The 23,258-nt window shown below is 41.8% G+C and overlaps 1 protein-coding gene across 1 annotated transcript; it reads right to left on the bottom strand.

Annotated features, from left to right (window-relative positions):
* Window positions 1-273: 273 nt before the first annotated feature.
* LOC126189011 (uncharacterized) lies at window positions 274-19,602 on the bottom strand. Its single transcript, XM_049930822.1, has 3 exons — window positions 19,567-19,602; window positions 11,880-12,032; window positions 274-477 (listed from the first exon to the last, which is right to left on the bottom strand). Exons 1-3 carry the CDS (start codon window positions 19,600-19,602, stop codon window positions 346-348), a joined length of 321 nt encoding a protein of 106 aa, XP_049786779.1. The 3' UTR covers window positions 274-345.
* Window positions 19,603-23,258: the final 3,656 nt, after the last annotated feature.

The following is a 23,258-nucleotide window of genomic DNA, read 5'->3' as shown; positions in this document are numbered from 1 at the left end:
ATATATTGCAAATTTTGCGCTGCAATGTGTGATGTACCATCAAGTCAAAAAATAAACAACATTCAGAGTTCTAAATTTGCGTACACCTGAGTCTCTTTTTGAGTTTTCACATTATTAGATATGCTTGGTGTTCTCTGGCTTGTCATCAGTTAAGAAACGTACAGGAAGAATCAACTGCAGGTGAACAACGAAAGGAAGTTAAGTTCGCACCAACATTTTTTCAAACAATTTGAATTACACCCGTTCGACTTCAAGAACTTTTATTCGCTACCTTCTTCAAGATTAATATTCGTGAAAATTTTGATTTATTTATTTTTTCGACAGTTACTATTTCCAGCAAGGCGATTACGCCGCACAGTCTGAGTCCTCTTCTGCAACGCAAGCGGCCTGCTCTGAGCTGCACCTCGTACTGGAGTCGCATGTTTCCACCACCGTAGGCAGGTACGCAGTTGAAGGATCGCCTATACAAATCATTACCTGCAAAAACAGAGTAATATGCAGTAAGAAAGTATAACAAATCCAAAAAAATAACAATTGATGATTCTCTTTTTTTTTTAAATAAATTGGCAGGGGTATTTCATATCTGGTGGAGCGTATACCCTCTAAGAATTCTGGAACTAAACCTTGTTAGCAAGTTCGTTAGAGATTTCTGTCTTCTTCTTAACGTAACGCTCTTAATAGAAGAGTGGTGAAATGGAGCACGAGAAAAATCGCTTTTAGGGTTCCTTCGATTTCATTTTTTAATTTACTGTGTGACAACATCATAAATCATCATTTTAAATTTCGTACGCAGTGTTTTGGCGCTTTTGCACTGTGATCTGCCGCCCCCTTAAACCAAACATTCCTTTGGCTGTATAATTGGCAATTGTTCATCAGAGTCTCAGGGATAAAAAAGTATAACATTACACTTACGGACTACAAAGAGCGCTATTTATGTAAACTTACTTATTCACTTCCAAACATCCACAAAAATCATAGGCCGGATTGCAAACGTTTTGAACTTCTGGCCGAGTCCACGATGCGTGGAGTGACAGAAAAGGCGAGAGGCAGGAGCACAGCAATCAAAGTCAGAATACTGTCTCTCCCCACTTAAATTCTTTTCTTCTGCAATGGTGCTCTTCCTTCCGGTACCTACAGACATTGGGTCTGACGGGTAGGGATTCACCTATGTCATTCACCTCAAATTTTTCCGGAACCGTTTACGAATTCGAGATTCTGTTCTCACCCAAATGAATTGGCTGAAAATGACTTACAAGTTGTGGCACCCTCTATCGGTAATGCTCGAGTTCAATATGGTGTTGGCCCATCCTTAGCCATGATGGCATCTTCCACTCTCGCAGGCATACATTCAATCAGGTGCTGGAAGGTTTCTTGGGGAATGGCAACCCATTCTTCACGGAGTGCTGCACTCAGGAGAGGTATAGATGTCGGTCGGTGAGGCCTGGCACGAAATCGGCGTTCCAAAACACCCCAAAGGTGTTTCATAGGATTCAGGTCAGGACTCTGTGCAGGCCAATCCATTACAGGAATGTTATTGTCGTGTAACCACTCCGCCACAGGCCGTGTAGTATAAACTGGTGCTCGATCGTGTTGAAAGATGCAATTGACATTCCCGAATTGCTCTTCAACAGTGGGAAGCGAGAAGGTGCATAAAACATTTATGTAGGCCTGTGCTGTGACAGTGCCACATAAAACAATAAGGGATGTAAGCCCCCTCCATGAAAAACGCGGCCACACTATAACACCACCGCCACCGAATTTTACTGTTGGCACTACACACGTTGGCAAATGACGTTCACCGGGCATTCGCCGTACCCACACCCTCCCATCGGATCGTCACATTATGTACCGTGATTCGTCACTCCACATCACGTTTTTCCACTGTTCAATCGTCCAATGTTTGCGCTCCTTACACCAAACGAGGCGTCGTTTGGCATTTACCGGCGTGAATGTGTGGCTTATGAACAGCCGCTCGGCCATGAAATCCAAGTTTTCTCACCTCCCGCCTGTCATAGTGCTTGCAGTGGAACCTGATGCAATTTGGAATTCCTATTTGATGGTCTGGATAGATGTCTGCATATTACACATTACGACCCTCTTCACCCGTCGGCGGTCTCTGTCAGTCAACAGACGAGGTCGGCCTATACGCTTTTGTGCTGTACGTGTCCCTTCACGTTTCCATTTCACTGTCACATTGGAAACAGTGGACCTAGGAATGTTTAGGAGTGGGAAATCTCTTATAAAGACGTATGACACAAGTGACATCCAATCACCTGACCACGTTCGATGTCCGTGAGTTCCACGGAGCGCCCCATTCTGCTCTCTCACGATGTCTAATGACTACTGAGGTCACTGATATGGAGTACCTGGCAGTAGCTGGCAGCACACTGCACCTAATATGACAAACGTATGTTCCTGGGGCTGTCCGGATACACTTGATCACATAGTGTAGTTCACTTCGGCCCGGCGGAGTCGTCGTTGCCAGTCTTGGTAGCAGCGCTGAAAGGCGTCAACAACTGGTATGGCCTCTAACATATCAACATATCGGTCACATTCGTTTGATTCCTGACACGCCGACGTGTCTAAGACATATTTTATTTTCGGAATTTAGGGGAAGGAAAAAAGTCACAAGGACTCAGAGCAGGTGAATTGGGAGAAGGGGGTAGGGTGGCGACTGTGGAAAAACGGAAATGCATTTTGAGGTAAAACGTTCCGCAGTGTAAGTAGCAGTGTCACATGGGGCGTTTTCATGATGCAGCATCCACTTGTCTGCAGTGTCCGATCTTACTCGATTCACTCTTTTCCTGAGCCTTTCAAGGTTATCTTTGTAAAACACTTGGTTGACGGTTTGTCCTGGAGGAACAAACTCTTATGCACTTTTCCCCAACTGTCAACTCATTCGACCTTTTTTCAGTCGAAGAGATGTCTCAGTGTGCCGTTCCTCACTTTGCCGTTTTGTCTCATGGTCGTACTAAAAAATACAAAATTCATCACTTGTGATAACACGCTGAACAATTCGTGGTCATTTGCAATCCTCTCAAGAAGATCAAGCCACACGTTTCTTTAGTTGTTGTCAGTTGTGTGGTTTTTTGGGCACCATTTAGGCACACACCTTTCGTATGTGCAAATAGTCGGTCAAAATCTGATGGACAGTGAACATGTTTAAGTTGAACAGGTCACACATCACCCTTATTGTTAAACGTTGGTCTGATCTCACAAGAGCACACATACGTTCGATGTTTTCGGCGGTATTTTAAGTTGAAGGTCTCCATGAGCGAGATTCATCTTCAATGTTCTCGGTCTTACAAAAATGATTTGTGCAAGCGAAAAACTTGTGCTCTTGATAAGGAATGTTCCCTATAGGCCTTATTCAACTTTTCAAAGGTCACTCTCGCGGATTCCCCAACGTCAATTCAAAACGTGATTGCATAACGTTGTTCTAAATTCCGCTGTTCCGTTTTTTTGACACGCAACTTCACTGATGGCGCCCTCAACAATCGCATGATGGCTCTACAGAGCTGAAACTCGGGCTGAGCATCTGGAAGGGATGAACTCACTGGTCTAATCAAGCAGAACAATATAGCGTTTCGAGATCCCTTGCAGTGTTACCAGTCTCATTACTTTTCTCACACACCTCGTAAACGTCTTTCAGAAGCAAAGCGAAGTTAGGTATGCTAATTCTTCATGTAGATCAGAGAGGCAACCCGAAGAGAACAGTTGAGTTTTACGCTTAAAGGCATAGCGACATAATGTGTCCAGCAAGAATAACAATTCAGCGAACGTGTAAAATATTTTAGCTGTGCGCGTCTCGTGTTCATCCCGTCATTGTTTGTTACCTTCCCTTAGCGTACTGCCGCCTCGTTTTCTTATTCCATTTACTGACGTCACTAACTTCCTGCCTTACCTGCCCATGAGTGGCAGCAGCAGCGCTCATCGATAAGTGCACTGTCGGACTGTCTCTGGAGCGACCGATAGTATTTCCGGGTCGTCGTGTGTCTGGAGTTGAGTTGGGAGTTCAGTCCGGACGCAGCGGCAGTGAAGTCGGGGACGGAGCGCCAGTGCTCGCCGGCCTCTGGCGACATTTATGAACTGTTCGGTGGAAGGAGAGTGGAGATGGACGACCGTTGGTCGGTCGTTCTGTTGGTCGTCTCATCGGGCCACGTTTATTTGGTCTTCTGACCGTTTCTGGGCCTCGTCAGTTGGTCGTCTTGCCGGACGTGGGTCGGTTCCTTCCTTGTGCAGAGATGTTGTGGCCAATGGGCAAGAGTTACCTCTGCGTGGATGGGTCTGAGCCAGTGTGCCCGCCGTGTCTCCGAGTTCCGGATGGACATGGAGTTGACTCGGTTTGGAGCTGCAGTCAGCTTCGGACAGCCAAGACTCGCCCGACCGTCGCCGACACCTAACTTGAGTGGGAACGACCTGGGTTGGTCGTTCGGACGGTCGCCTTATCGGACGTCGTGTATTGGTCGCCGACCGCTTGTAGAAACTCTCTGTGTGTCGAATTGATTCGTCCTTGTTGTCCCACAGTGATTGCTTTTACGATTGTTCGAGTTCTTGTGCAAGTGTGTTTACGTCGAACTGTGTGTAGCTTCTGTGATGTCCACTGAGCACATGAATACTGTCTGCGTACTGGAGTAGTCAGTCGATCGGTTGAAATAGAGCAGCGAGTGTGTCGGCTGGAAGGGAATTGACTAGGGTGTTGGTTGGTTCTTCAGCCGTCCCTAGGTCGTGTTGCCACCCGATTGTTTACTGTTAAGCTTGGCTGCCTGTCTCGCATAAACTGTGCTTAGGCCAACCCTTGGAACATTCCTGAGCGCCACTGTTTGTTGTTTGTGATTGTCATGTTATTTGGTCGCAGGTACTGTGCCCGGCCTTCAGCCGTGTATTAATGTTGTCTGTTTTATGGCTAGTGTATGGCCTTCCGCCGAACTTCATGTCAACTATTTTAAGATTAGGCCTTCAGCCGTGTTTCATTTACAATTCTTGTTGCTGTGTATTTAGGCCTTCAGCCGTGTTTGTTTCAGAAGCTGTGGCTTTAATATGTAAATCCCTGTCTGTAAAGTTTCTCTTTAATTATCTTGAATTCTTGAAACGGCCTTCAGCCGTGTTATGTAAATGTTTATCTTAAGGTGGTCTTTAATCATTCCTGAGTAATTGTTTGGGCCGTCAGCTGACAAGATACTTCAAGTTTTCTTAAGATGTTTATATTTTGTACTGTGTAATAGCTTATCTTTAAAGCCTCTCTTTTATTATCTAAAGAAAAAATTTTTATTGGGCTTTCAGCCGAAGAATTAACTTGAATTTTTCTTACTATGGCCTTTAGCCAGAATTGGTAAATGCTTGGCTTTTAAAGAATTTCCCTAGGTGATCTGAAATATTATTTCGGCCTTTAGCCGAGAAGATATTGCAATTTTACTTAAGTAAGGCCTTCAGCCGTTTCTCCAAATCCTGGTGTTTTAAAGGGAATCATTTAAACTTATTCTGCAGAAGTTACTTGAGCCCTCAGCCGTGAATTGATCTTTGCTGTTTTAAAGGGAAAACTGTGCATTGGTTTGAGGAATAAAGTTGTGTGTGTTCTTGTATAACTAAGAGTAACTGACCTTGGCCCCTTTCCACAACCTGGTCCGCTCTGTCCTGCGAAACCAGATTTCAGAATTCCTATATTAAGAGCACTGGAATACTATTTAAACTGTAAGGAACAAGCCTGAAACGAGCGAATGAAGTAGTTGTTGTGTCAACAATTGACGACAATCTCTATGTGACCCCAAGAGGAACTGCGAGTGCCTGTGGAATAAGTCAGGCCACTATTGTTCGCATTTCCCGCTCAGACAGTTTGCATCGGCACCATGTGTAACGTCACTAGCAGATTAACCAGCGAGACTGCAGAGGACGCGTGGACTTCATCGCTTTGTTTTGATGTTCAAGCTTGAACATCAGGAGCAATGGAGCGTGAACATTTGATGTGCAATTATTGGAGACTACGAGATTGACCATATTTCATCGAGGAAAACTTAAGGGGTAAGAGAAACAAAGCGCTCTCCCACGTCTTTCCTGGATGTGAAGATGTTACAAGTTGACCCGCATTTTCGCCAGATACGACGCCACTAGACCTTTTTTTTCTCTGGGGTAAGCTCTAGGGCCGGCCGGAGTGGCCGTGCGGTTCTAGGCGCTACAGTCTGGAACCGAGCGACCGCTACGGTCGCAGGTTCGAATCCTGCTTCGGGCATGGATGTGTGTGATGTCCTTAGGTTAGTTAGGTTTAATTAGTTCTAAGTTCTAGGCGACTGATGACCTCAGAAGTTAAGTCGCATAGTGCTCAGAGCCATTTTTTGTAAGCTCAAGGCTGAAGTCTGTGTACAAGTTTCGATGCCCAAAAGGATTTAAAACGTAGCATTTCAGTAACATGTATAATATTAAACTCATAACATGAAGTCATTATTTAATAATCGTTATATATCAGATCCCTGTTTCACCTACCTATTCTATTTTGGAAGCACTCCTTCCTTTCAAGGCTGTAGTAGAAAAAATAGCATTACTGTTACCGCAGTCAACTGTTGAATCATATTTGATGTAAGTCCTAAGCCTTCCAGTCAGGGGAAGGGGGCAGACAACGACTAGTGCAAAGTCCCAAGCGACTGGAGAAAAGCACAGGTGACTACTGTACATCAGAAAGGTAAAAGAACGGGCCCGAATATCCTTAATGTCGTCGTCCTCATGAATTCCTGAACACATTCTGAGTTCGAGTATAATAAAACTTCGCGAGACGGGAAAACTTCTGTCTACAAATCAGCACAGACTTAGAAAGCATCGCTCATGCAAAACCCAACTTGTCCGTTTCTCACAAGATATCCTGGGAACCACGGATGAAGGATTGGAAGCAGATTCCATGTTCTTCGATTTCCGAAAAGCATTTGACACGGCGACCCACTTCACACTGTTGACGAACGTCCGAACATTCGAGTTAGGTTCCCAGATATGTGAGCAGCTCGAAGACAAGTAGTAGAGCCCAGAACCCAGACATCGACGACGAGTGCTGTTCAGAAGCAACAGTATTGTTAGAAGCGCCCCGGGTGAGTGTGATAGGACCTATCTTTATCTTACTCTCTTTATACAAAAATTATCTGACAGTCAGCATGAGCAGGAATTTACGGATTAGCTGATGAAGCTGTGGATTGGTCGTAATTGTAAAAAAAAAAAAAAAAGAAAAAAAGAAAAAAAAAAAAAAACGTAAGTCACTGCGGATGATTAGAGAAAAAAAGCTGTAACATTCGAATACAGCATTGTTAGTGTGCCGATTGGCACAGTCACATCGATTAAATATCTAGGCGTAACGTTGCAAAGCGATATGAAATGCGACGAGCACATCAGCTTGGTAGTAGGGAAGGTCAACGGTCGACTTCGGTTTATCGGGAGAATTTTGGAAAAGTGCAGCTCATCTGCAAAGGAGACAGCATACGGAACCCTACAGCTCTCCATTCTTGAGTACTGCTCGGGTGTTTGGGATCCCCACAAGTTCGGATTAAAGGAAGACATCGAAACACTTCAGAGGCAAGCTGATAGATTTGTTACCGGTAGGTTCGATTAGCATGCAGTTTTTACGGAGATATTTCATGAACTTAAATGGGAATCCCTTCAGGGAAAGCGACGTTCTTTTTAAAGAGACACTGTTGCGGGAATTTAGAGAACCGGCATTTGGGGCCGATTGCAGAACGGACCTGCAGCCACCAATGTTCATTTCACGTAAAGACAACGAAGATAAGATGAAGCGAATTAGGGCCCGTACAGACGCTTAATAGACAGTCGTCTTTCCCTCGCTATATAGAGCGGGTCACGAACTATTGCCACCAAGTATAACTCCGAAAGTACGATGGGAACTGAAAAGTTTGTGGGACAAATGTTGCATGGGACAACGGGGTCCATAATATGACGTTGGTTTTTTTGTTGCTAGGTGGGGTCGCTTCAGAGATATGAAGGTCAACTTTATTTCGTTACATGGTATACTATAGTTTGGTACTTATTTTCTGATAGCGGCTATCGAGACGAATCCAATGATGTGTAACAGTAAGGTCTTTGAAGGTGAAAAAGGTGGCAAGAACGTCCATTTACAGAAGGGGTTCGAAGTAATGACAACTGGTATCAATGCAGTGCTGCAATCTTCTTATCAGGGATTGAATGGTATTCATTATCACATCGGCACTTATCGAAGCACATACTCTGACAGTTCTCTCTCGCATATCTTCAGGTGTTGTTGGAATGTCTTTATAAACAATGTCTTTTACGAATCCCCACAAGAAAAAATCCAGAGGCGTCAAGTCTGGCGAACGAGCCGCCCACGTCACATCTCCTCCGCGTCCAATCCAACGATTTGGGAATTGTCTCTGCAACTCACTTATAGCCACCAGTGGAAAATGTGCCGGACACCCATCGTGTTGATACCACATTATGTTCCTTGTTTCTAAAGGTATTATTTCTTCCAATAATAAGAGACCTACTGTTTCTTGCAGGAATTTGGTGTACTTCCTACCATTATGATTTCCTTGGGTGAAATAGGTTCAAATGGCTCTGAGCACTATGGGACTTAACATCTTAGGTCATCAGTCCCCTAGAACTTAGAACTAATTAAACCTAACGAACCTAAGGACATCACACACATCCATGCCCGAGGCAGGATTCGAACCTGCGACGTAGCAGTCACGCGGTTCCGGACTGCAGCGCCTAGAACCGCAAGACCACCGCGGCCGGCATTGGGTGAAATAGGTGTCTATAATTCTCTCCTCCAGGATCCCACACCACACATTCACCGACCACGGTTTTTGGTGTGCAACGTGCCGCAGCCAACATGGACTTCAGGTGCCTGATAATGCATGTTATGCAAATTAACATTTCCATTATTCGTGAATGTAGCGTCGCCAGTAAATAAAATCAAATTAATAAATGTGTCATCCCTCTGAATGTGATGTTCAGCCCATCGGCAGAATTCAATGCGACGCATACAATCCGTACCAGTTAATTCCTGGTGGAGACTGAAAAGGTAAGGATGATATTTATGTCGATGTAGAACACGAACAATACTACTCTGGCTCATGTCAGGTTCCCTTGCGATTTGACGCGAAGTAACACAAGGATCTCCAACCACAGGGCAAGAGTACCAATTGTATTTTAACGTACGACGTGTAGGGTGAGTACGTTGAGGATATCTTTCAGCGTATAAGTCTCTACCTCTCACTAAATTTCGTTGGCATTCTCCGTAAATGAGAAGCATATCGACTCGTACTTCGAAGGAATACATCATTCACATTCGCTTGATTTGACGATACTAGTGTTACCGATCCTATTAGTGTTGTATTGCGAAACCGTCGAATAGTGTTTATATATCATTGTTACGTTATATGGATAAGCCGTATTAGGCGAATATTTACTTTTTAAACGATATACGAAAGAGAACTGTCAGCGCATATGCTTCGATAAGTGCCGAAGTGATAAGGAATACCACTCAATCCACGATAAGAAGATTGCAGCACTGCATTGATACAAAAGGTCTTCACTTCGAACACCTTCTGTAAATGGGCGTTCATGCCACCTTTTTTACCTTTGTTGGCCCTCAAAGACCTTACTGTTACACGTCACTGGATTCGTCTCGATATCCGCTCTCAGAAAATAAGTACCAAACTACAGCATCCCATTAAAAAAAAGAAACTAAGTTGACCTTCATATCTCTGACGCGACCCCGCCTCCGCCTAGCAACAAAAAGCCAACGTCATATTATGGCCCCCGTTGTCCCATGCAACATTTGTCCCACAAATTATTCAGCTACTATCATACAGCCGGCCGAAGTGGCCGTGCGGTTAAAGGCGCTGCAGTCTGGAACCGCAAGACCGCTACGGTCGCAGGTTCGAATCCTGCCTCGGGCATGGATGTTTGTGATGTCCTTAGGTTAGTTAGGTTTAACTAGTTCTAAGTTCTAGGGGACTAATGACCTCAGAATTTGAGTCCCATAGTGCTCAGAGCCATTTGAACCATTTTTTTTACTATCATACATTTGGAGTTATTCTGGGTGGCAAGTGGCAATACTTAGTGACTCACCCTGTATTATCCCGTGGAAAGGGGAAGGAAATTACTGTTAGTGGTACATGGTATACTCCGCCATGCACCGTAAGGTGGCTTGCGAAGTATGTATGTATACAGATGTAGTGATGGGGATCCCGTTTGCTAACAGCCATCGTTCCATAGACAGGTAGAGCTCCACAGTTGAACGCTTCGCAAAACTGCTTATCTCGCAGAACATATAATCTATAATTATCGAGTCTCCTAATGATAGTACTAACAGCATATATAGGTACACTATTGATCTGAAAAGTATAGAATTTCAAAATCAATACCGTCATCGTACAGATACTTGCTATGGCCGCTCCTAACGCTTGAAGCACACGGCGCAGCAGGCGACAGACAACTCTTTGGCACAAAGGAATAGGCTCCCATTGCGCTCAGGTCGGGAATGTGTTAGGTTAGAGCACAAGTAGTGTTTTCGTTTTCCATGTTGGTATTCCGGTTGCTATAGGTTTATTTATCGACTTTCATTTTTTATTTGTAGCTCACTGTTGCTATTTGAGTTTACGTATTGTAATTATCTCATTTGGAGATGATGAGTGAAGCTGTGGACGCTAGAAAATGAAATGCCAAGTGGAAAAATCAGAACATTTCCGACTTATTTTTCCGTTTGAGTTCAACAGGAGGGTGAAAACAATGGAGGCAGTTAGAAACATTTGCGCCGTGTGGGAACAACGCCCCTTAACAAAGCACAGCAAAAAAGAATGGTTTTGTGCTTTTAAGCAGGATCGTTTTGACATTAATGACTCTCCACGTTCAGGAAGACCATTTGGGTTTTATGGTGGTTTAAACGCACTCGAGAACTGGGAGCTGTAATGGACTGTGATCATTCCACCACCGTGCAACATTTGCCTGCATTGGGGAAGGTTCAAAAATCAAGTGTATGGGTACCGCATGCTCTAAGCCAAAATTACAAAAATCAGTGGGTGCCAATATGTGCATCTATGCTTGCTCGTCATCAATTGGCTCTTGAACAACACCGACCATTCCCATCCTGTGTCGTTACTAGTGAAGAGAAATGGTGTCTTAATGTTAACAAAAGGAAAATAAAGGTATGGTTGATCCCAAACAAAGCAGCAACTCCCTGTACAAAGACGTGAGCATCCACAAAGGGTAATGTTATGCGTCTGGTGGAGCAGCGATGGCATGGAGTATTACGGCTTGCTGCCCTGACGTATAATCATCACTGCTGGCATTTAATGTAAATAACTGAGACGTCCTTGCAGACGCAAACCAAGAACAACGACCAGGATGACTGCGCGAAGTGATGCTTCTCCACAAGATCCGCCCGCATTCTGACAGACTGACAAAAAACACTATACAGGACTTTGGCTGGTTATTCACCTGGTCTTGCGCCCTCAGATTTTCATCTTCTCCGTTCTCTATCAAGCAATCTCCAAAGAATTTCCTTTCTAGATGAAAATGGTCTCCGAACATGGCTCAACGAGTTTTTCGCTCTCTATCGAGCAATTTCCAAAGAATTTCCTTTCTGGATGAAAATGCCCTCCGAACACGGCTCAACGAGTTTTTCGTCTCAAAACCATGTAATTTCTACAGTCGCGGACTCGAAAAGTAATCCCAGGGTTTGCAGACTTGTAATTAGTGAAGGAGAAGCCATTACTGATGGGTTTGGTTCTGTGTACCCTTTTTGTTTATTAATCTTATGGAAAAACGCTACGAACTTACACAGCAGCCCAGTACCTCTGCTCATTGGCCAATTTACTTTGCACGAGCCTTGACCACCTAAAACCCTTCGGAAACAGCAAACTTACCTGCGAGCAGTCGCTGGTGCAGATGGTCTCATTAGGTGCCGTGCAGATTGCCCACGGGGTGACGGTGGACAGCTCCGGCGTGGTGATTGGCGACGGAGACACCTCTGGCGTGGTGACTGCCGGACTGGTGTGGACGGCACTCAGCAGCTGCAACTGGGAAACGTATGAGCTCTACACAGTGTTTCACAACAATCCACAACAGTTCCAGTGTGTCTCACAGTTCTGTCATCGAAATGATACTCAAAGTGCGATTCCGGAAACTTTATATTACCGGTCATTGGAACAAAAATATTGCACAGCTTGCATATTGGCTATGCTTTAAGCCACATTTAACTGGTGAAAGTGTTTTTAATAAATGTTCTCTATTTAAACTAGACTGAACTGCATGTGACTGCTTTAGTCTTTAATAAAACTTGCATCTGACTGCGTATTTAACTGAACTGAACTTTATCTGACTGCATGAAAATATTGTTGGAAAATTAATACTCAAAATACACATCTGACTGCATGAAAGTTTAGTGGTAAAAATAACTGAAAGTCACCAACCTGCATCTGACTGCGTCTGTGGACTTAGCTCGTGCACTCCTTCCCGTTTAGCCGATAATAAAACATATATTCAACTCAGCCGTAGTGGAATGGCATAAAATTGTCATTCCAGATAACTTTACTCATTTTGGCCCTGTTTGTTACTTAATAAAAATTCTGTCCTGATCTGAATAATTTGCCAACTGTGCAATGGCATATAGATTATTTTACTCTGATAAATGAAATTTTTAGCTTTACTCATGGGAACTTTAATGTACCTTTTGGTTCAATGCAAGCACAGGATGCGGAGAACGACATAAGGTGTGAGATGAAACTCTAATTTTATCTAAAAAATATTTATTGTTCAAACTTTTAAGGCACATGTGAAAAACTAAAAAAAACTTCTATAGCATGGATTTACGAGAGTTTCACAAAACGCTTATTGCATCAACAATGGGATTTATATCTAGCTTTTAGACATTATTTAACCAAAGAAAACCTATTTTATTAATTATTCTTTCTAGTTTCCCCTGGTATGTGCCGAGTTTCGCTCAATATATAGCTTATTATGAGCGTAGCGCCAATTCTTACTTTGATGCTGTCACGACCCGGCTGCCTCCTGCAGGCATCTAGCTCCGACTCGAAACACGTCTGCTGTCTGTGCGCATCTCCTCACCACTACTCAAACTTTTACCGCGTGCACCTAGCTCTGTTAGCTGTCAAAGATCTTACTACTCGAAGATGTACTACTCGTCCAACCTTGCGGTTGGGAACTATCGACATTTTTCACTGGCTCTATCCTGATCGAATCTCAGCACATACCTTTCACTGGATTGTACACACACTAATTACATACTCAACTGGCAATTGTTAAAAAGGCAGCTAGGAAAAGGAGATATTGAGACACTTGTACTTTGTGTGTAACCAATAGATTTGAGCAACTGTCAGAGTTTAATGGAGAGCCTTTTGTATCTGTAGTTGTAGGAAACATACAGTAGTAATCAGTAGTTAGGAAGCCTAAGTCAGTTGCAAATTCTAATAGAAAAAAGAAGCCCTGCTGCTAGGTAGTCGCATGGCAGAGGTGTGGGCCAGCAGTTGCAGGAAGTGTTGGATAGTGAGTACCAGGTCACAAGCATTGTGAAGCCTAGTGCAGCTTTGGGTCAGGTAACTGACAACATAGGGGAGTTAAGTAGTAATTTTACGAAAGATCATCAGGTAGTAATTGTGGGTGGATCTTAGATAGTCTTGACAGGGACGAAGAGTGTGATGTAGGTGCTGGCCTGGTATAGATGACTACTCAAACTGGTAGCACTACTGTGCAGTATGTGTAGCTGTTTCAGCGTCATGATCGGCCTCATCTTAATGCTGCTGTTACATGTGTTAACATGGGCTGGAGAAGGCGCTGATGGTGGAGGACATGGCTCACATTGCAGTGGTGCCAGTTGTGTCTATCAGTATGTCGGGCTTCAATAGGCATGGACTGCAACTCAATAGCTATGGGAAGGGGAGGCTCGCAAAGCTTTTAGGTGACAGTGTAGTAGGAGGTGGTGGGACGACTCATGGGAAAATTCATGTGGTAGTTGGTGCTGGAGCTGCACCTTTTTTAGATTGAAGACAGCTGAGAGGTATCCCTTCTTAAAGGAAGTCCCTCTAACAAAGGAATCGCCTTCAAAGGAGACTAGATATACAAGTAGTGAAGGAATTAGTATATTTCATCAAAATATAAGCGGTATTAAAGATAACGTTAGTGAATTGCTTGTAGATATTGACTCTGGCATTATTGCTGTATCTGAGCACCACTTAAATACTCGTAATTTGACAATTCAGAGGCTTCCTTTACCAGGCTACAGATTAGCTGGCTGTTTTTCAGGGAGTTCTTTGCGCAGTGGCGGATTCGCTATGTACGTAAAAAACAGTATTCCATTTGAGTCCATAGACGTATCTCGGCATTGCACTGAACAGGTATTTGAATGTTGTCCAAGGGCAGTTGAATTTAGTAAAACTAAACTTCTAATTGTTGTTGTTTATAGGTCTCCTAACTCAGACTTCAGAGCATTTCTCCTCAAGCTACAGAGGTTCCTTGGTTCACTTTATAGGAAGTACCAGAAAGTAATTATACATGGTGACTTCAATATTAATTTTGTATGTGGTTGTGTAAGAAAAAGGATGTTAAAAGATCTTCTAAATTGATATGATCTGATGCAGAATGTGTTTTTTTCCAACCAGCAAGCAGGTGAACAGCAGCACAGCCACAGACAATATTTTTATTCATTCTTCATTACTAGATTGCCATTCTTTTAATAAAAGGGAAAACGCCTTTCAGACCACAATGCACAAATTTTAGTACTAAAAGATTTTTCTACTCAAACAACCGTTATGTACAATTACAAACTACGTAGGAAAGCCAATCCAACGGTAATAGTGAATTTTTAAACCTCGTTAAGCAACAAGAATGGCAAGATATTTATAGTGTCAATAACACAGATGACAAATACAATGCTTTCTTCAACACATTTATCATCCTCTTTGAAAGTTGCTTTCCATTAGAACGCTATAAACAGGGTACTAGCAGTAAAAGGCAGCCTGGGTGGCTGATTACTGGGATAAGGGTATCATGTCGAACAAAGTGGGAATTATATCAAAATGTTAGAAGTAGTCTCAGTTGAGCTTCAGTAGCCCATTACAAACAGTACTGTAAGGTTCTTAAAATTTTTTTTATGAAGGCGAAGAATACGTGATACGCAAATAGAATAGCTAATTCACAGGATAAAGTTAAAGCCATATGATCAGTCATTAAGGAAGTCTCTGGTCAGCAGCACAAGGTCGACGATATAAAGTTAGTTCGCAGTACAAATATTTCTGTTACTGATAAGTCAGACCTATGTACAGTATTTAACAATCACTTTCTGAGAATTGCTGGTGAATTAAACAAAAACTTCATTTCTCCAGGGAGTCTTATAACTCTCTTGGAAAATGCCTTTCCGAGACTGGTGTCTGAAATACTCCTCTGTGACACTGGCAATGGGGAGATCGACTCAATAATTGAATCACTGAACACTAAGGACTCTCATGGATGTGATGGAGTGCCTAGCAGAATATTGAAGTGCCGCACTGCGGAAGTTATCCCTGTAGTTAGTCACACTTGTAATTTTTCCTTTAAGAACGGTCAGTATCATGAACGATTAAACTACTCATTAGTAAAGCCGCTTTATAAAAAGGGATAAAGGGATAACGAAGTCAATTTTAGACGTATTGCTATGCCATCAGTGTTTGCTAAAGTTATTGGAAACGCTGTGTATGTAAGGATAATTGATTATTTTATTTCACATAATTTGCTATCATATCTACATTTCGGTTTTAGAAGTGGTTTAACAACTGAAATTGCTTTATTCTCTTTTCTCTGTGAGGTACTGGATGAATTCAACTAAAGGTTTCGATCGCTAGGCATCTTTTTTGATTTAACTGAGGCGTTTGATTGTGTTGATCCTAAATATTGCTCCAAAAGTTCGACCATTACGGAATACGGGGAGTAACTCACAATTGCTTCACATCCTACTTTAACAACAGGCAGCAAAAGGTCATTATCCATAGTGTTGAGAATGGTTATGATATTGGGTCTTAGTGGGGCATGGTCAAATGAGGGGTGGCCCAGGGATCAATGCTGGGACCTCTCCTGTTCCTTATTTATGTAAATGATATGCCCTCTAGTATTACAGAGGATTTCTGTTTGCTGGTGACACTAGCTTAGTAGTAAAGGATGCCATATGCAACATTGGCACTATTTCAAATAGTGCAGTTCAAAATTTCATGGCTTGTGGAAAATAAATTAGCGCTAAATCACAGCAAGGCTCCGTTTTTACATTTTCTAACACAAAATTCAACAAAACCCGATGTTTTAATTTCGCACCATGGGCTTATGATTAGTGAAACTGAACAGTTCATATTTCTTTATGTTCAGGTAGACAGTGAACCGTAGTGGAAAGCCCACATTCAGAATCATTATCAAGGACTTAATGTTTCCGTTTTTACTATTTGATCGGTACCTGAAGAAAGTGATAGTTCGACACGAAAAGCATTCTACCTTGCTTATTTTCATTCTCTTATGATGTATGGTATTATATTTTGGGGCAACTCTTCCCATTCTCAATAGATATTTTTGACTCAGAAACGGGCAGTTCGGGCAATAAGTGGTGTCAGTTCGTGAACCTCTTGTGAGCCTCTGTTCAGTAGTCTGGTTATTCTGACATTAGCCTCTCAATAAATATATTTTTATACTTTCATTTCTTGTTAACAGTACCAGCTTATTCCCAGGAATCAGCAGCTTCTACTCAGTTAACACTGGGCAGAAATCCAATCTGCATTTGGAATGCACTTCTTTGAATCTTGTGCAGAAAGGTTTGGAGTATACTGCTGCATCCATTTTCAATAAGCTACCACAAGAATTCAAAAATCTTAGCAGCAATCCATGTGCTTTCAAATAGAAGCTCAAGAGTTTCCTCATGGGTCACTCCTTCTATTCTGTCGAGGAGTTCCTTGAAAAACTAACCTGATTCCTGCGTTTTATTGGTGATTGCCTTTGCATAAACTTTTGCCTTTTTTTTGTTTTCATAAACATTTTATTTTATCTATAATTACTTTTATGTTGCAATTTCATGCTGATACGTTACATGGCTTTGGAGATTTGCTCCTCAATTTGGTCTTAAAGAATAAGACGTGTAAAATGAAAAAAAAATAAAAGAAATTATATTGCCTCATATTACTTTACAATTGAAATAAAAAATATCTGACACTTTGAAAACAAATGGGAGTCAGATATAATTAATGCTCGTAATCCCAAAGCGGAACATAAAATTGAAGAGCGACAAAGCTATGGTTTTTGTGGGTATAATACTTATCTTTTAAATCTTTCTGATCATTGTCGTATCATCAAGTGCTTCTCTTCGGGTTTTCATGTTGATTTAGTTGGTATCACTAATGAGTCAAATAAAGACCTCTGGATACTCTATGTGTTTATTGCCCTGACATTCTATTAGAATTTCAATGGACCCAACATTAAACTTATCCATGTCATATGGATCTTAATGAACTGCAACATCCATTGAGACACAGCATTAACATACATGCAGATAAAACCTTAGAATCAGCCATTCATAAAACAGTATGTAGTATCTGCAAAGCCCTCTACGTAAGCCACACTGGGAGAGACTTCCAAAAAAGATACAACGAACATGTAAATGCCTATCACACTAACAACTATAGTAAATCAGCGTCAGTCACAGACATAAAGAAAAGGCCGCCCATTTCATGATATTGCACGTGATCTTCGTACGTTAATAAAATGGGCAGTGGGCACCAAAAGGACTTAAATTAAGAATTGTAAATATTCACTCATGGCACAGTACATGGAGACATGTTGCTAAGTGATCAACTTGAAAGTAATAATATTAACTTCCTTAAAAACTTCTCCAGTGCTGAAGGCCCTTTTTCATTGAAAATGTTATTTTCAGCAGCTACTCAATTTGTGCCATGACATAAATACATCTTGATACAAAATTCTCTTCACTGTACACGACTGTTTTAGCAGCAGAGACTAAACTATCTTAGATTTTAAGACTCTTTGGATTGAAGTAAACAAATGATTGTAAAAATGTTACGTTGTGATGTATTTGTTACTGTGCTCTGTGTCCCAGACAGCGAAATTACCAACAAAAATTTAAGTAAATGCGATAACAAAATGAACAGTCATGCTTATCACATAATGTACACTAACATATTTATCCTCCTGCGGAGGCACTTTTTCGATACGTAACCTCACTGGCACACACACCAAAGAAAACTCACCCCACTTCATATTAATTCCAATGTAAAAGTAAATGCCAATACGCATCGGGGTGATAAAATATTAATAACAAATGACTGCTGCAGTAAAATTACTTCATAAAAAGGATCCAATATATGTTGCCAACACAAAATATTTCATGCAAACACACTGACAGCTACACATATTACAAATATGGCATACATGGCCGTCTGTAATTCACAATTACTATATAACTTGAACTCAATTGTTAGTTATCGTTTTCTTAAATCAAGGTGAAGGCCAATGTAAGTGAACCACTTGAATGTTTATGTGAAACAAGTTTGTAAGATATTAACTCCACTGGGTCGAAGTGATATTGGTACTGTTAGACACACAAAGAAGCGAAAGTTACTATAATATTACAAAAATAAACATTGAATGGAATACTGTTGTTATGATTATCAAACGCTAACATTTGATCTGTGGAATAGAACTCTGGAATAAGATTTTGTGTAGCTCTCTTGTTTCAAAAAATTCTCATGTCTCTGTTTTCAATAATTCATTTTAAGTAAACTACCATCTATTGTAACGTACCTTGACCTCTTGCTCCGATTGTGTTTGTGCATTTATTCCAACAGATTGCTTTCTAAAAAGTGTCTAAAAACAAATGATGCGTTAAGGTAGCTGCCTCCCTATGAAACGTATTATCTCATTATGAATGGAAAAAGTCTAAAAAGTTTGTAAGGGTGTTGCAGGGGAGGTTGTGCTGAGAAATAATACTGGAGGATAAAAATCGATACATTGCACCGTTGTCGAGTTATGTGGCATTGAAGTCAGATAGTCAGGTTGTCGTGGATGCAAATTCAAGCAGCCTGCTAGAGATGGCATCGCGAAAAATGTTCTTCGTATGCTTTTCTCAGACCGTGAAAACGTAGCTTTTGCTCATCTAGCTTCAGTTTCTCATTTCCGAAAAAATCACACCCAGTGATATCTGTGCTTTAAGCATTCTAACGCGTCCAAGTGTTTGAATTAGCGTATACAACAACTTGATCGGCGAACGTCAATGCTATATAACTCGAATCAGCGCAGCGTATAGAACTTTTCTCTTAAAAATTATTTTTTTAACTCAACCTACCCTGCAACATACTTACAAGCTTTTCAGACTGTTTGTGACAGCCCTGTGTAGTAATTATGCAACATGCGAACCATAGGATACTTCCCCCTGCCACAAGTTAGATGTTTGTCATGATGGTTCTCTTAATAAAGGATAAATGTAGTCCTTCTCTCACATTGGTGTAACTTTCTATTTGCCTTAGATGTTAGCAAAGAGTTGCAGCGTAACAAGATATAAACTTCACTTACCAGTAACGCGATCTGTACAGCTGTCGCCAGCTCCATGTTAGCGTGAATGACTTCGGATGTTTCGGTCCAGCTGATTAAATACTTATGATTAGCCTTGAGTTTATCAATATCCACGAGATTGTGTTGGTATCAGTGGAATCACTGCACAACAGTTTTGAAGTTTTGACAACGTTATCGAAGCTGTTGATGCAGTACGAGGAGGACGGGATTTACGAAAGTCTGCCTAGGTTTATAAATGGAAATTTATTATGTGGAATAAACCAGTCTACAGTAGTGATTTATATGGCTTCAGCACATGAGACATTCAACTGACATGCAGTGTTTTGTGGCTCTCAAACAGGCCTCTTGCACAAACGAAAAATCGACGAGTTGTGCTATTAGCATCACTCCAGTTATTACTCTGACACTCTTTCGCCGTTTTATTTATTATTACTTTACCAGACAACCATTTGTTCCCTTTGCATATGGTGGCTTTGCAATAAACAAAGCTCCTTCGGAAATTGATCAAATTAAATGTGATAATGATATCAGTGTAATATGGCTGCATCGCTCTGCACCTAGAAAGTACTGTGATAGAAAATTTTATTTCATATTTGTTTCACGTGCACGTAGTTCGTTCAGCTGTATGTTTATTATGTGGCCCAAAGTTAATTTTTTTCACAAATGCCTCGATTAAGCATTTTATCTGGTGCCATCAGCAAGAATATTACCTTCAAACAATTTCTCAGAGCCGCTTTTGCCATGGTAATTCGCTTTTCGCAAAGCACATTTTCTTCGCTAAATGTCTGCCTAACATAGTATTAAACCGTTATACAGTACGAAACAATGTTTTATTACTGATCAGTTCTGCACATTACCGTCGTAGTTGGTCATAGCAGATGATTTCGTCCGATGATTTCTTTCCTGAAACTTGACTTCACACCTTCACAGCTTTAATTACGCTAATGCTTCTGTCTTTCTTTCCAAACTTCACAAGTCATCCTTCATACGTAGCGGGACCAGCCCTCCTGGAAGAAAAGACAGTGCGAAGAAAACGGCTTAGCCACAACCTAGGGGATTGTTTGAAGGTTGAATTTTCACTCTGCAGAGGAATGTACGGGATTGAACTTCGCCGGCCGCTGTGGCCTAGTGGTTCTAGGCGCTTCAGTCTTGAACCGCGCTGCTACTACGGTCGCAGGTTCGAATCCTGCCTGGGACATGGATGTGTGTGATGTCTTTAGGTTAGTAAGGTTTAAGTAGTTCTAAGTTCTAGGGGACTGATGACCTCAGATGTTAAGTCCCATAGTGTTTAGAGCCATTTGAACCATTCTTTTTATTGAACTTCCCGGAAGATTAGAACTTTGCACCGGACTAGGACTCGATCTCGAAAGCTTAGCCTTTCGTGGGGCGTCGGTAGAGTATTTGCAAGCGAAAGACAAATCAAAGGAAGGTCTCCCTCAAGATGGTTAAAAAAACCTATTGAATAATAAGATAATGAGAAGAATGTCTTCCCTGACATTGTGAACAGAATCCACAATATACGAAATGTATTCGCAGTTGCGAATACGAATAACCATCAGCTGTATAAGGGAATGACGACAATGAACATTTTTGCCGATGAGCAAATGCATGCATTCCCGAAGGAACGTTACGTCATACTTCTTTACAACACAGTCAGCCATTTCCGATTAAAATGTCCACCCCTGTATATGAACTGCACAATGTGTGCGAGTGCAAGTTGTTATGTATGACGAACGACAACATATGGATGTTTGGATCTGGCCGTGAGTCGTGCACGGAGGACCAAAGCGGTTAAGGAGACTGCTCGCGTAAAGAGAGAAATCCAGGTTCGATCTCGATCTGGCACAAATTTTCACTCTCGTCATTCCCTTATATAGACGACTGTTGTTCGTATTCACAACTACGACTACATTTCATGTACTTCATAACAACTGTTGTTGCGGCATGCATATCCGAAGGAACACTGCGTCGTTCTTCTTAACAAAACTGGCACTGCAATATCATAAGAATCCAAAATATCCCATATTTCCCCACTTTTGTTGATAATTTGCAATGAGTAATTTATTCTTCAGCATTTTTTTTATTTTTCCTGCATAAAATACTTTCAACCAAATTCTTTTAAGACAAGTGCCCGACGGCATTAGAGAAGGACTGATTTGGGAACACTGTGCGCTCTGTCGTAAATCCTTCGCAATCCTTTTTTTTTTTTTTTTTACAGAAAAGAACATTTCTATGTTCACCCAAACCACGTTGCAGGAAATGACTTCGAGTTGTTTTTCCTTGCTCCTGGGAATTAAGGTCTATGCGAAAATGCAGTACTGGCATAGTCGATATGCACAAAGGGGGGGGGGGGAGGGGGGAGGAGGGGGGGGGAGGGGGGGGGGGTAACCGAGGTGGACCGCAGTAGTTTCCAGCAATGCTAGAAAGTCTGGAAACGATGCCCCTACCAATGTACAACTGTTCAGCCAAATTACTCTTTAGCTAAACATGGCGTATTATACATTTTCTGCATACTTTGTTGAGAAAATAGCACCAAACTGATGATGCTTTCATTTATTTCATGCGGTAAGCAGAGATTATTTTACTGAGACATCACCATTCGACAAATCCGGTTTAAAAGCCGAGGTCCGTCACAAGAGTTTAGTTTGATGAAACATATGTAAAAGCTCTTGTACCGTCGACTAAAGAGAAAAAGAGTTCCACAGATAGCGAAGTCAAAAGAGAACAGGTCAAGGAGAGGATTATATCCAAGTTCTTAGCCACAGTCGAAATCATAGGTATAAACTGTCACAAATTTACTACAAAAACTGAGAGGTCGCTGATTTATTATACTTTCTGTAAATCAGTGTTCGAATTGAACTATCATACCCAGCCCTTCGTTCCTAGAGACAGCAGCCATTTACTGGAAATGTTTTCGATTGATAGCGAAAGGCTGAAGTTAGATATATTGGGAATTAGTACAGTTCGGTGGCAGGAGGAACAAGACTTCTGGTCAGGTGAATACAGGGTCATAAATACAAAATCAAATAACGGTAATGCAGGAGTAGGTTTAATAATGAATTAAAAATAGGAGCGCCGATAAGCTACTACGAACAGCATAATGAACACATTATTGTAGCCAAGATAAGTACGAAGACGACGAACGAACGGACAAAATCGGTTTCGATATGACAAACACAGAAAACAAACAATGTTGGTGCCACTGTGTGGTCGGCTGTTGATATTGGTCCATTGTCCTTTGATATTTGGTCGAAACACCGACAAGCAACGGAGTCGTACAAACAGCGGAGCCAACGTTGATTCCAAAGCTATTTCTTAGATCCACACATTGGGCCAACACTGTTGGCGCCGGCCGAAGTGGCCGTGCGGTTCTCGGCGCTGCAGTGTGGAACCACAAGACCACTACGGTCGCAGGTTCGAATCCTGCCTCGGGCATGGATGTATGTGATGTTCTTAGGTTGGTAAGGTTTGACTAGTTCTAAGTTCTAGTGGACTAATGACCTCAGAAGTTGAGCCCCAAAGTGCTCAGAGCCATTTGGACCATTTTTTGAACACTGTTGGCGCCTATATTAGCTCGAATGTATGGACCTGATCTTACTCGTATTTGTCCTGTTGTTACAAGTTTATTTATTTGTAACAGCAATGGGAAATAATTCTTGCTGCAACAGATGTAAATCGAAATATGTAGAAGG

Source organism: Schistocerca cancellata, chromosome 5 (genome assembly GCF_023864275.1).
Source record: "Schistocerca cancellata isolate TAMUIC-IGC-003103 chromosome 5, iqSchCanc2.1, whole genome shotgun sequence".
In the NCBI taxonomy this organism is placed as follows: Eukaryota; Metazoa; Arthropoda; class Insecta; order Orthoptera; family Acrididae; genus Schistocerca; species Schistocerca cancellata.
The sequence above is the reverse complement of the archived record's forward strand: the minus strand, read 5'-3'. Positions and strand labels throughout refer to the sequence as shown.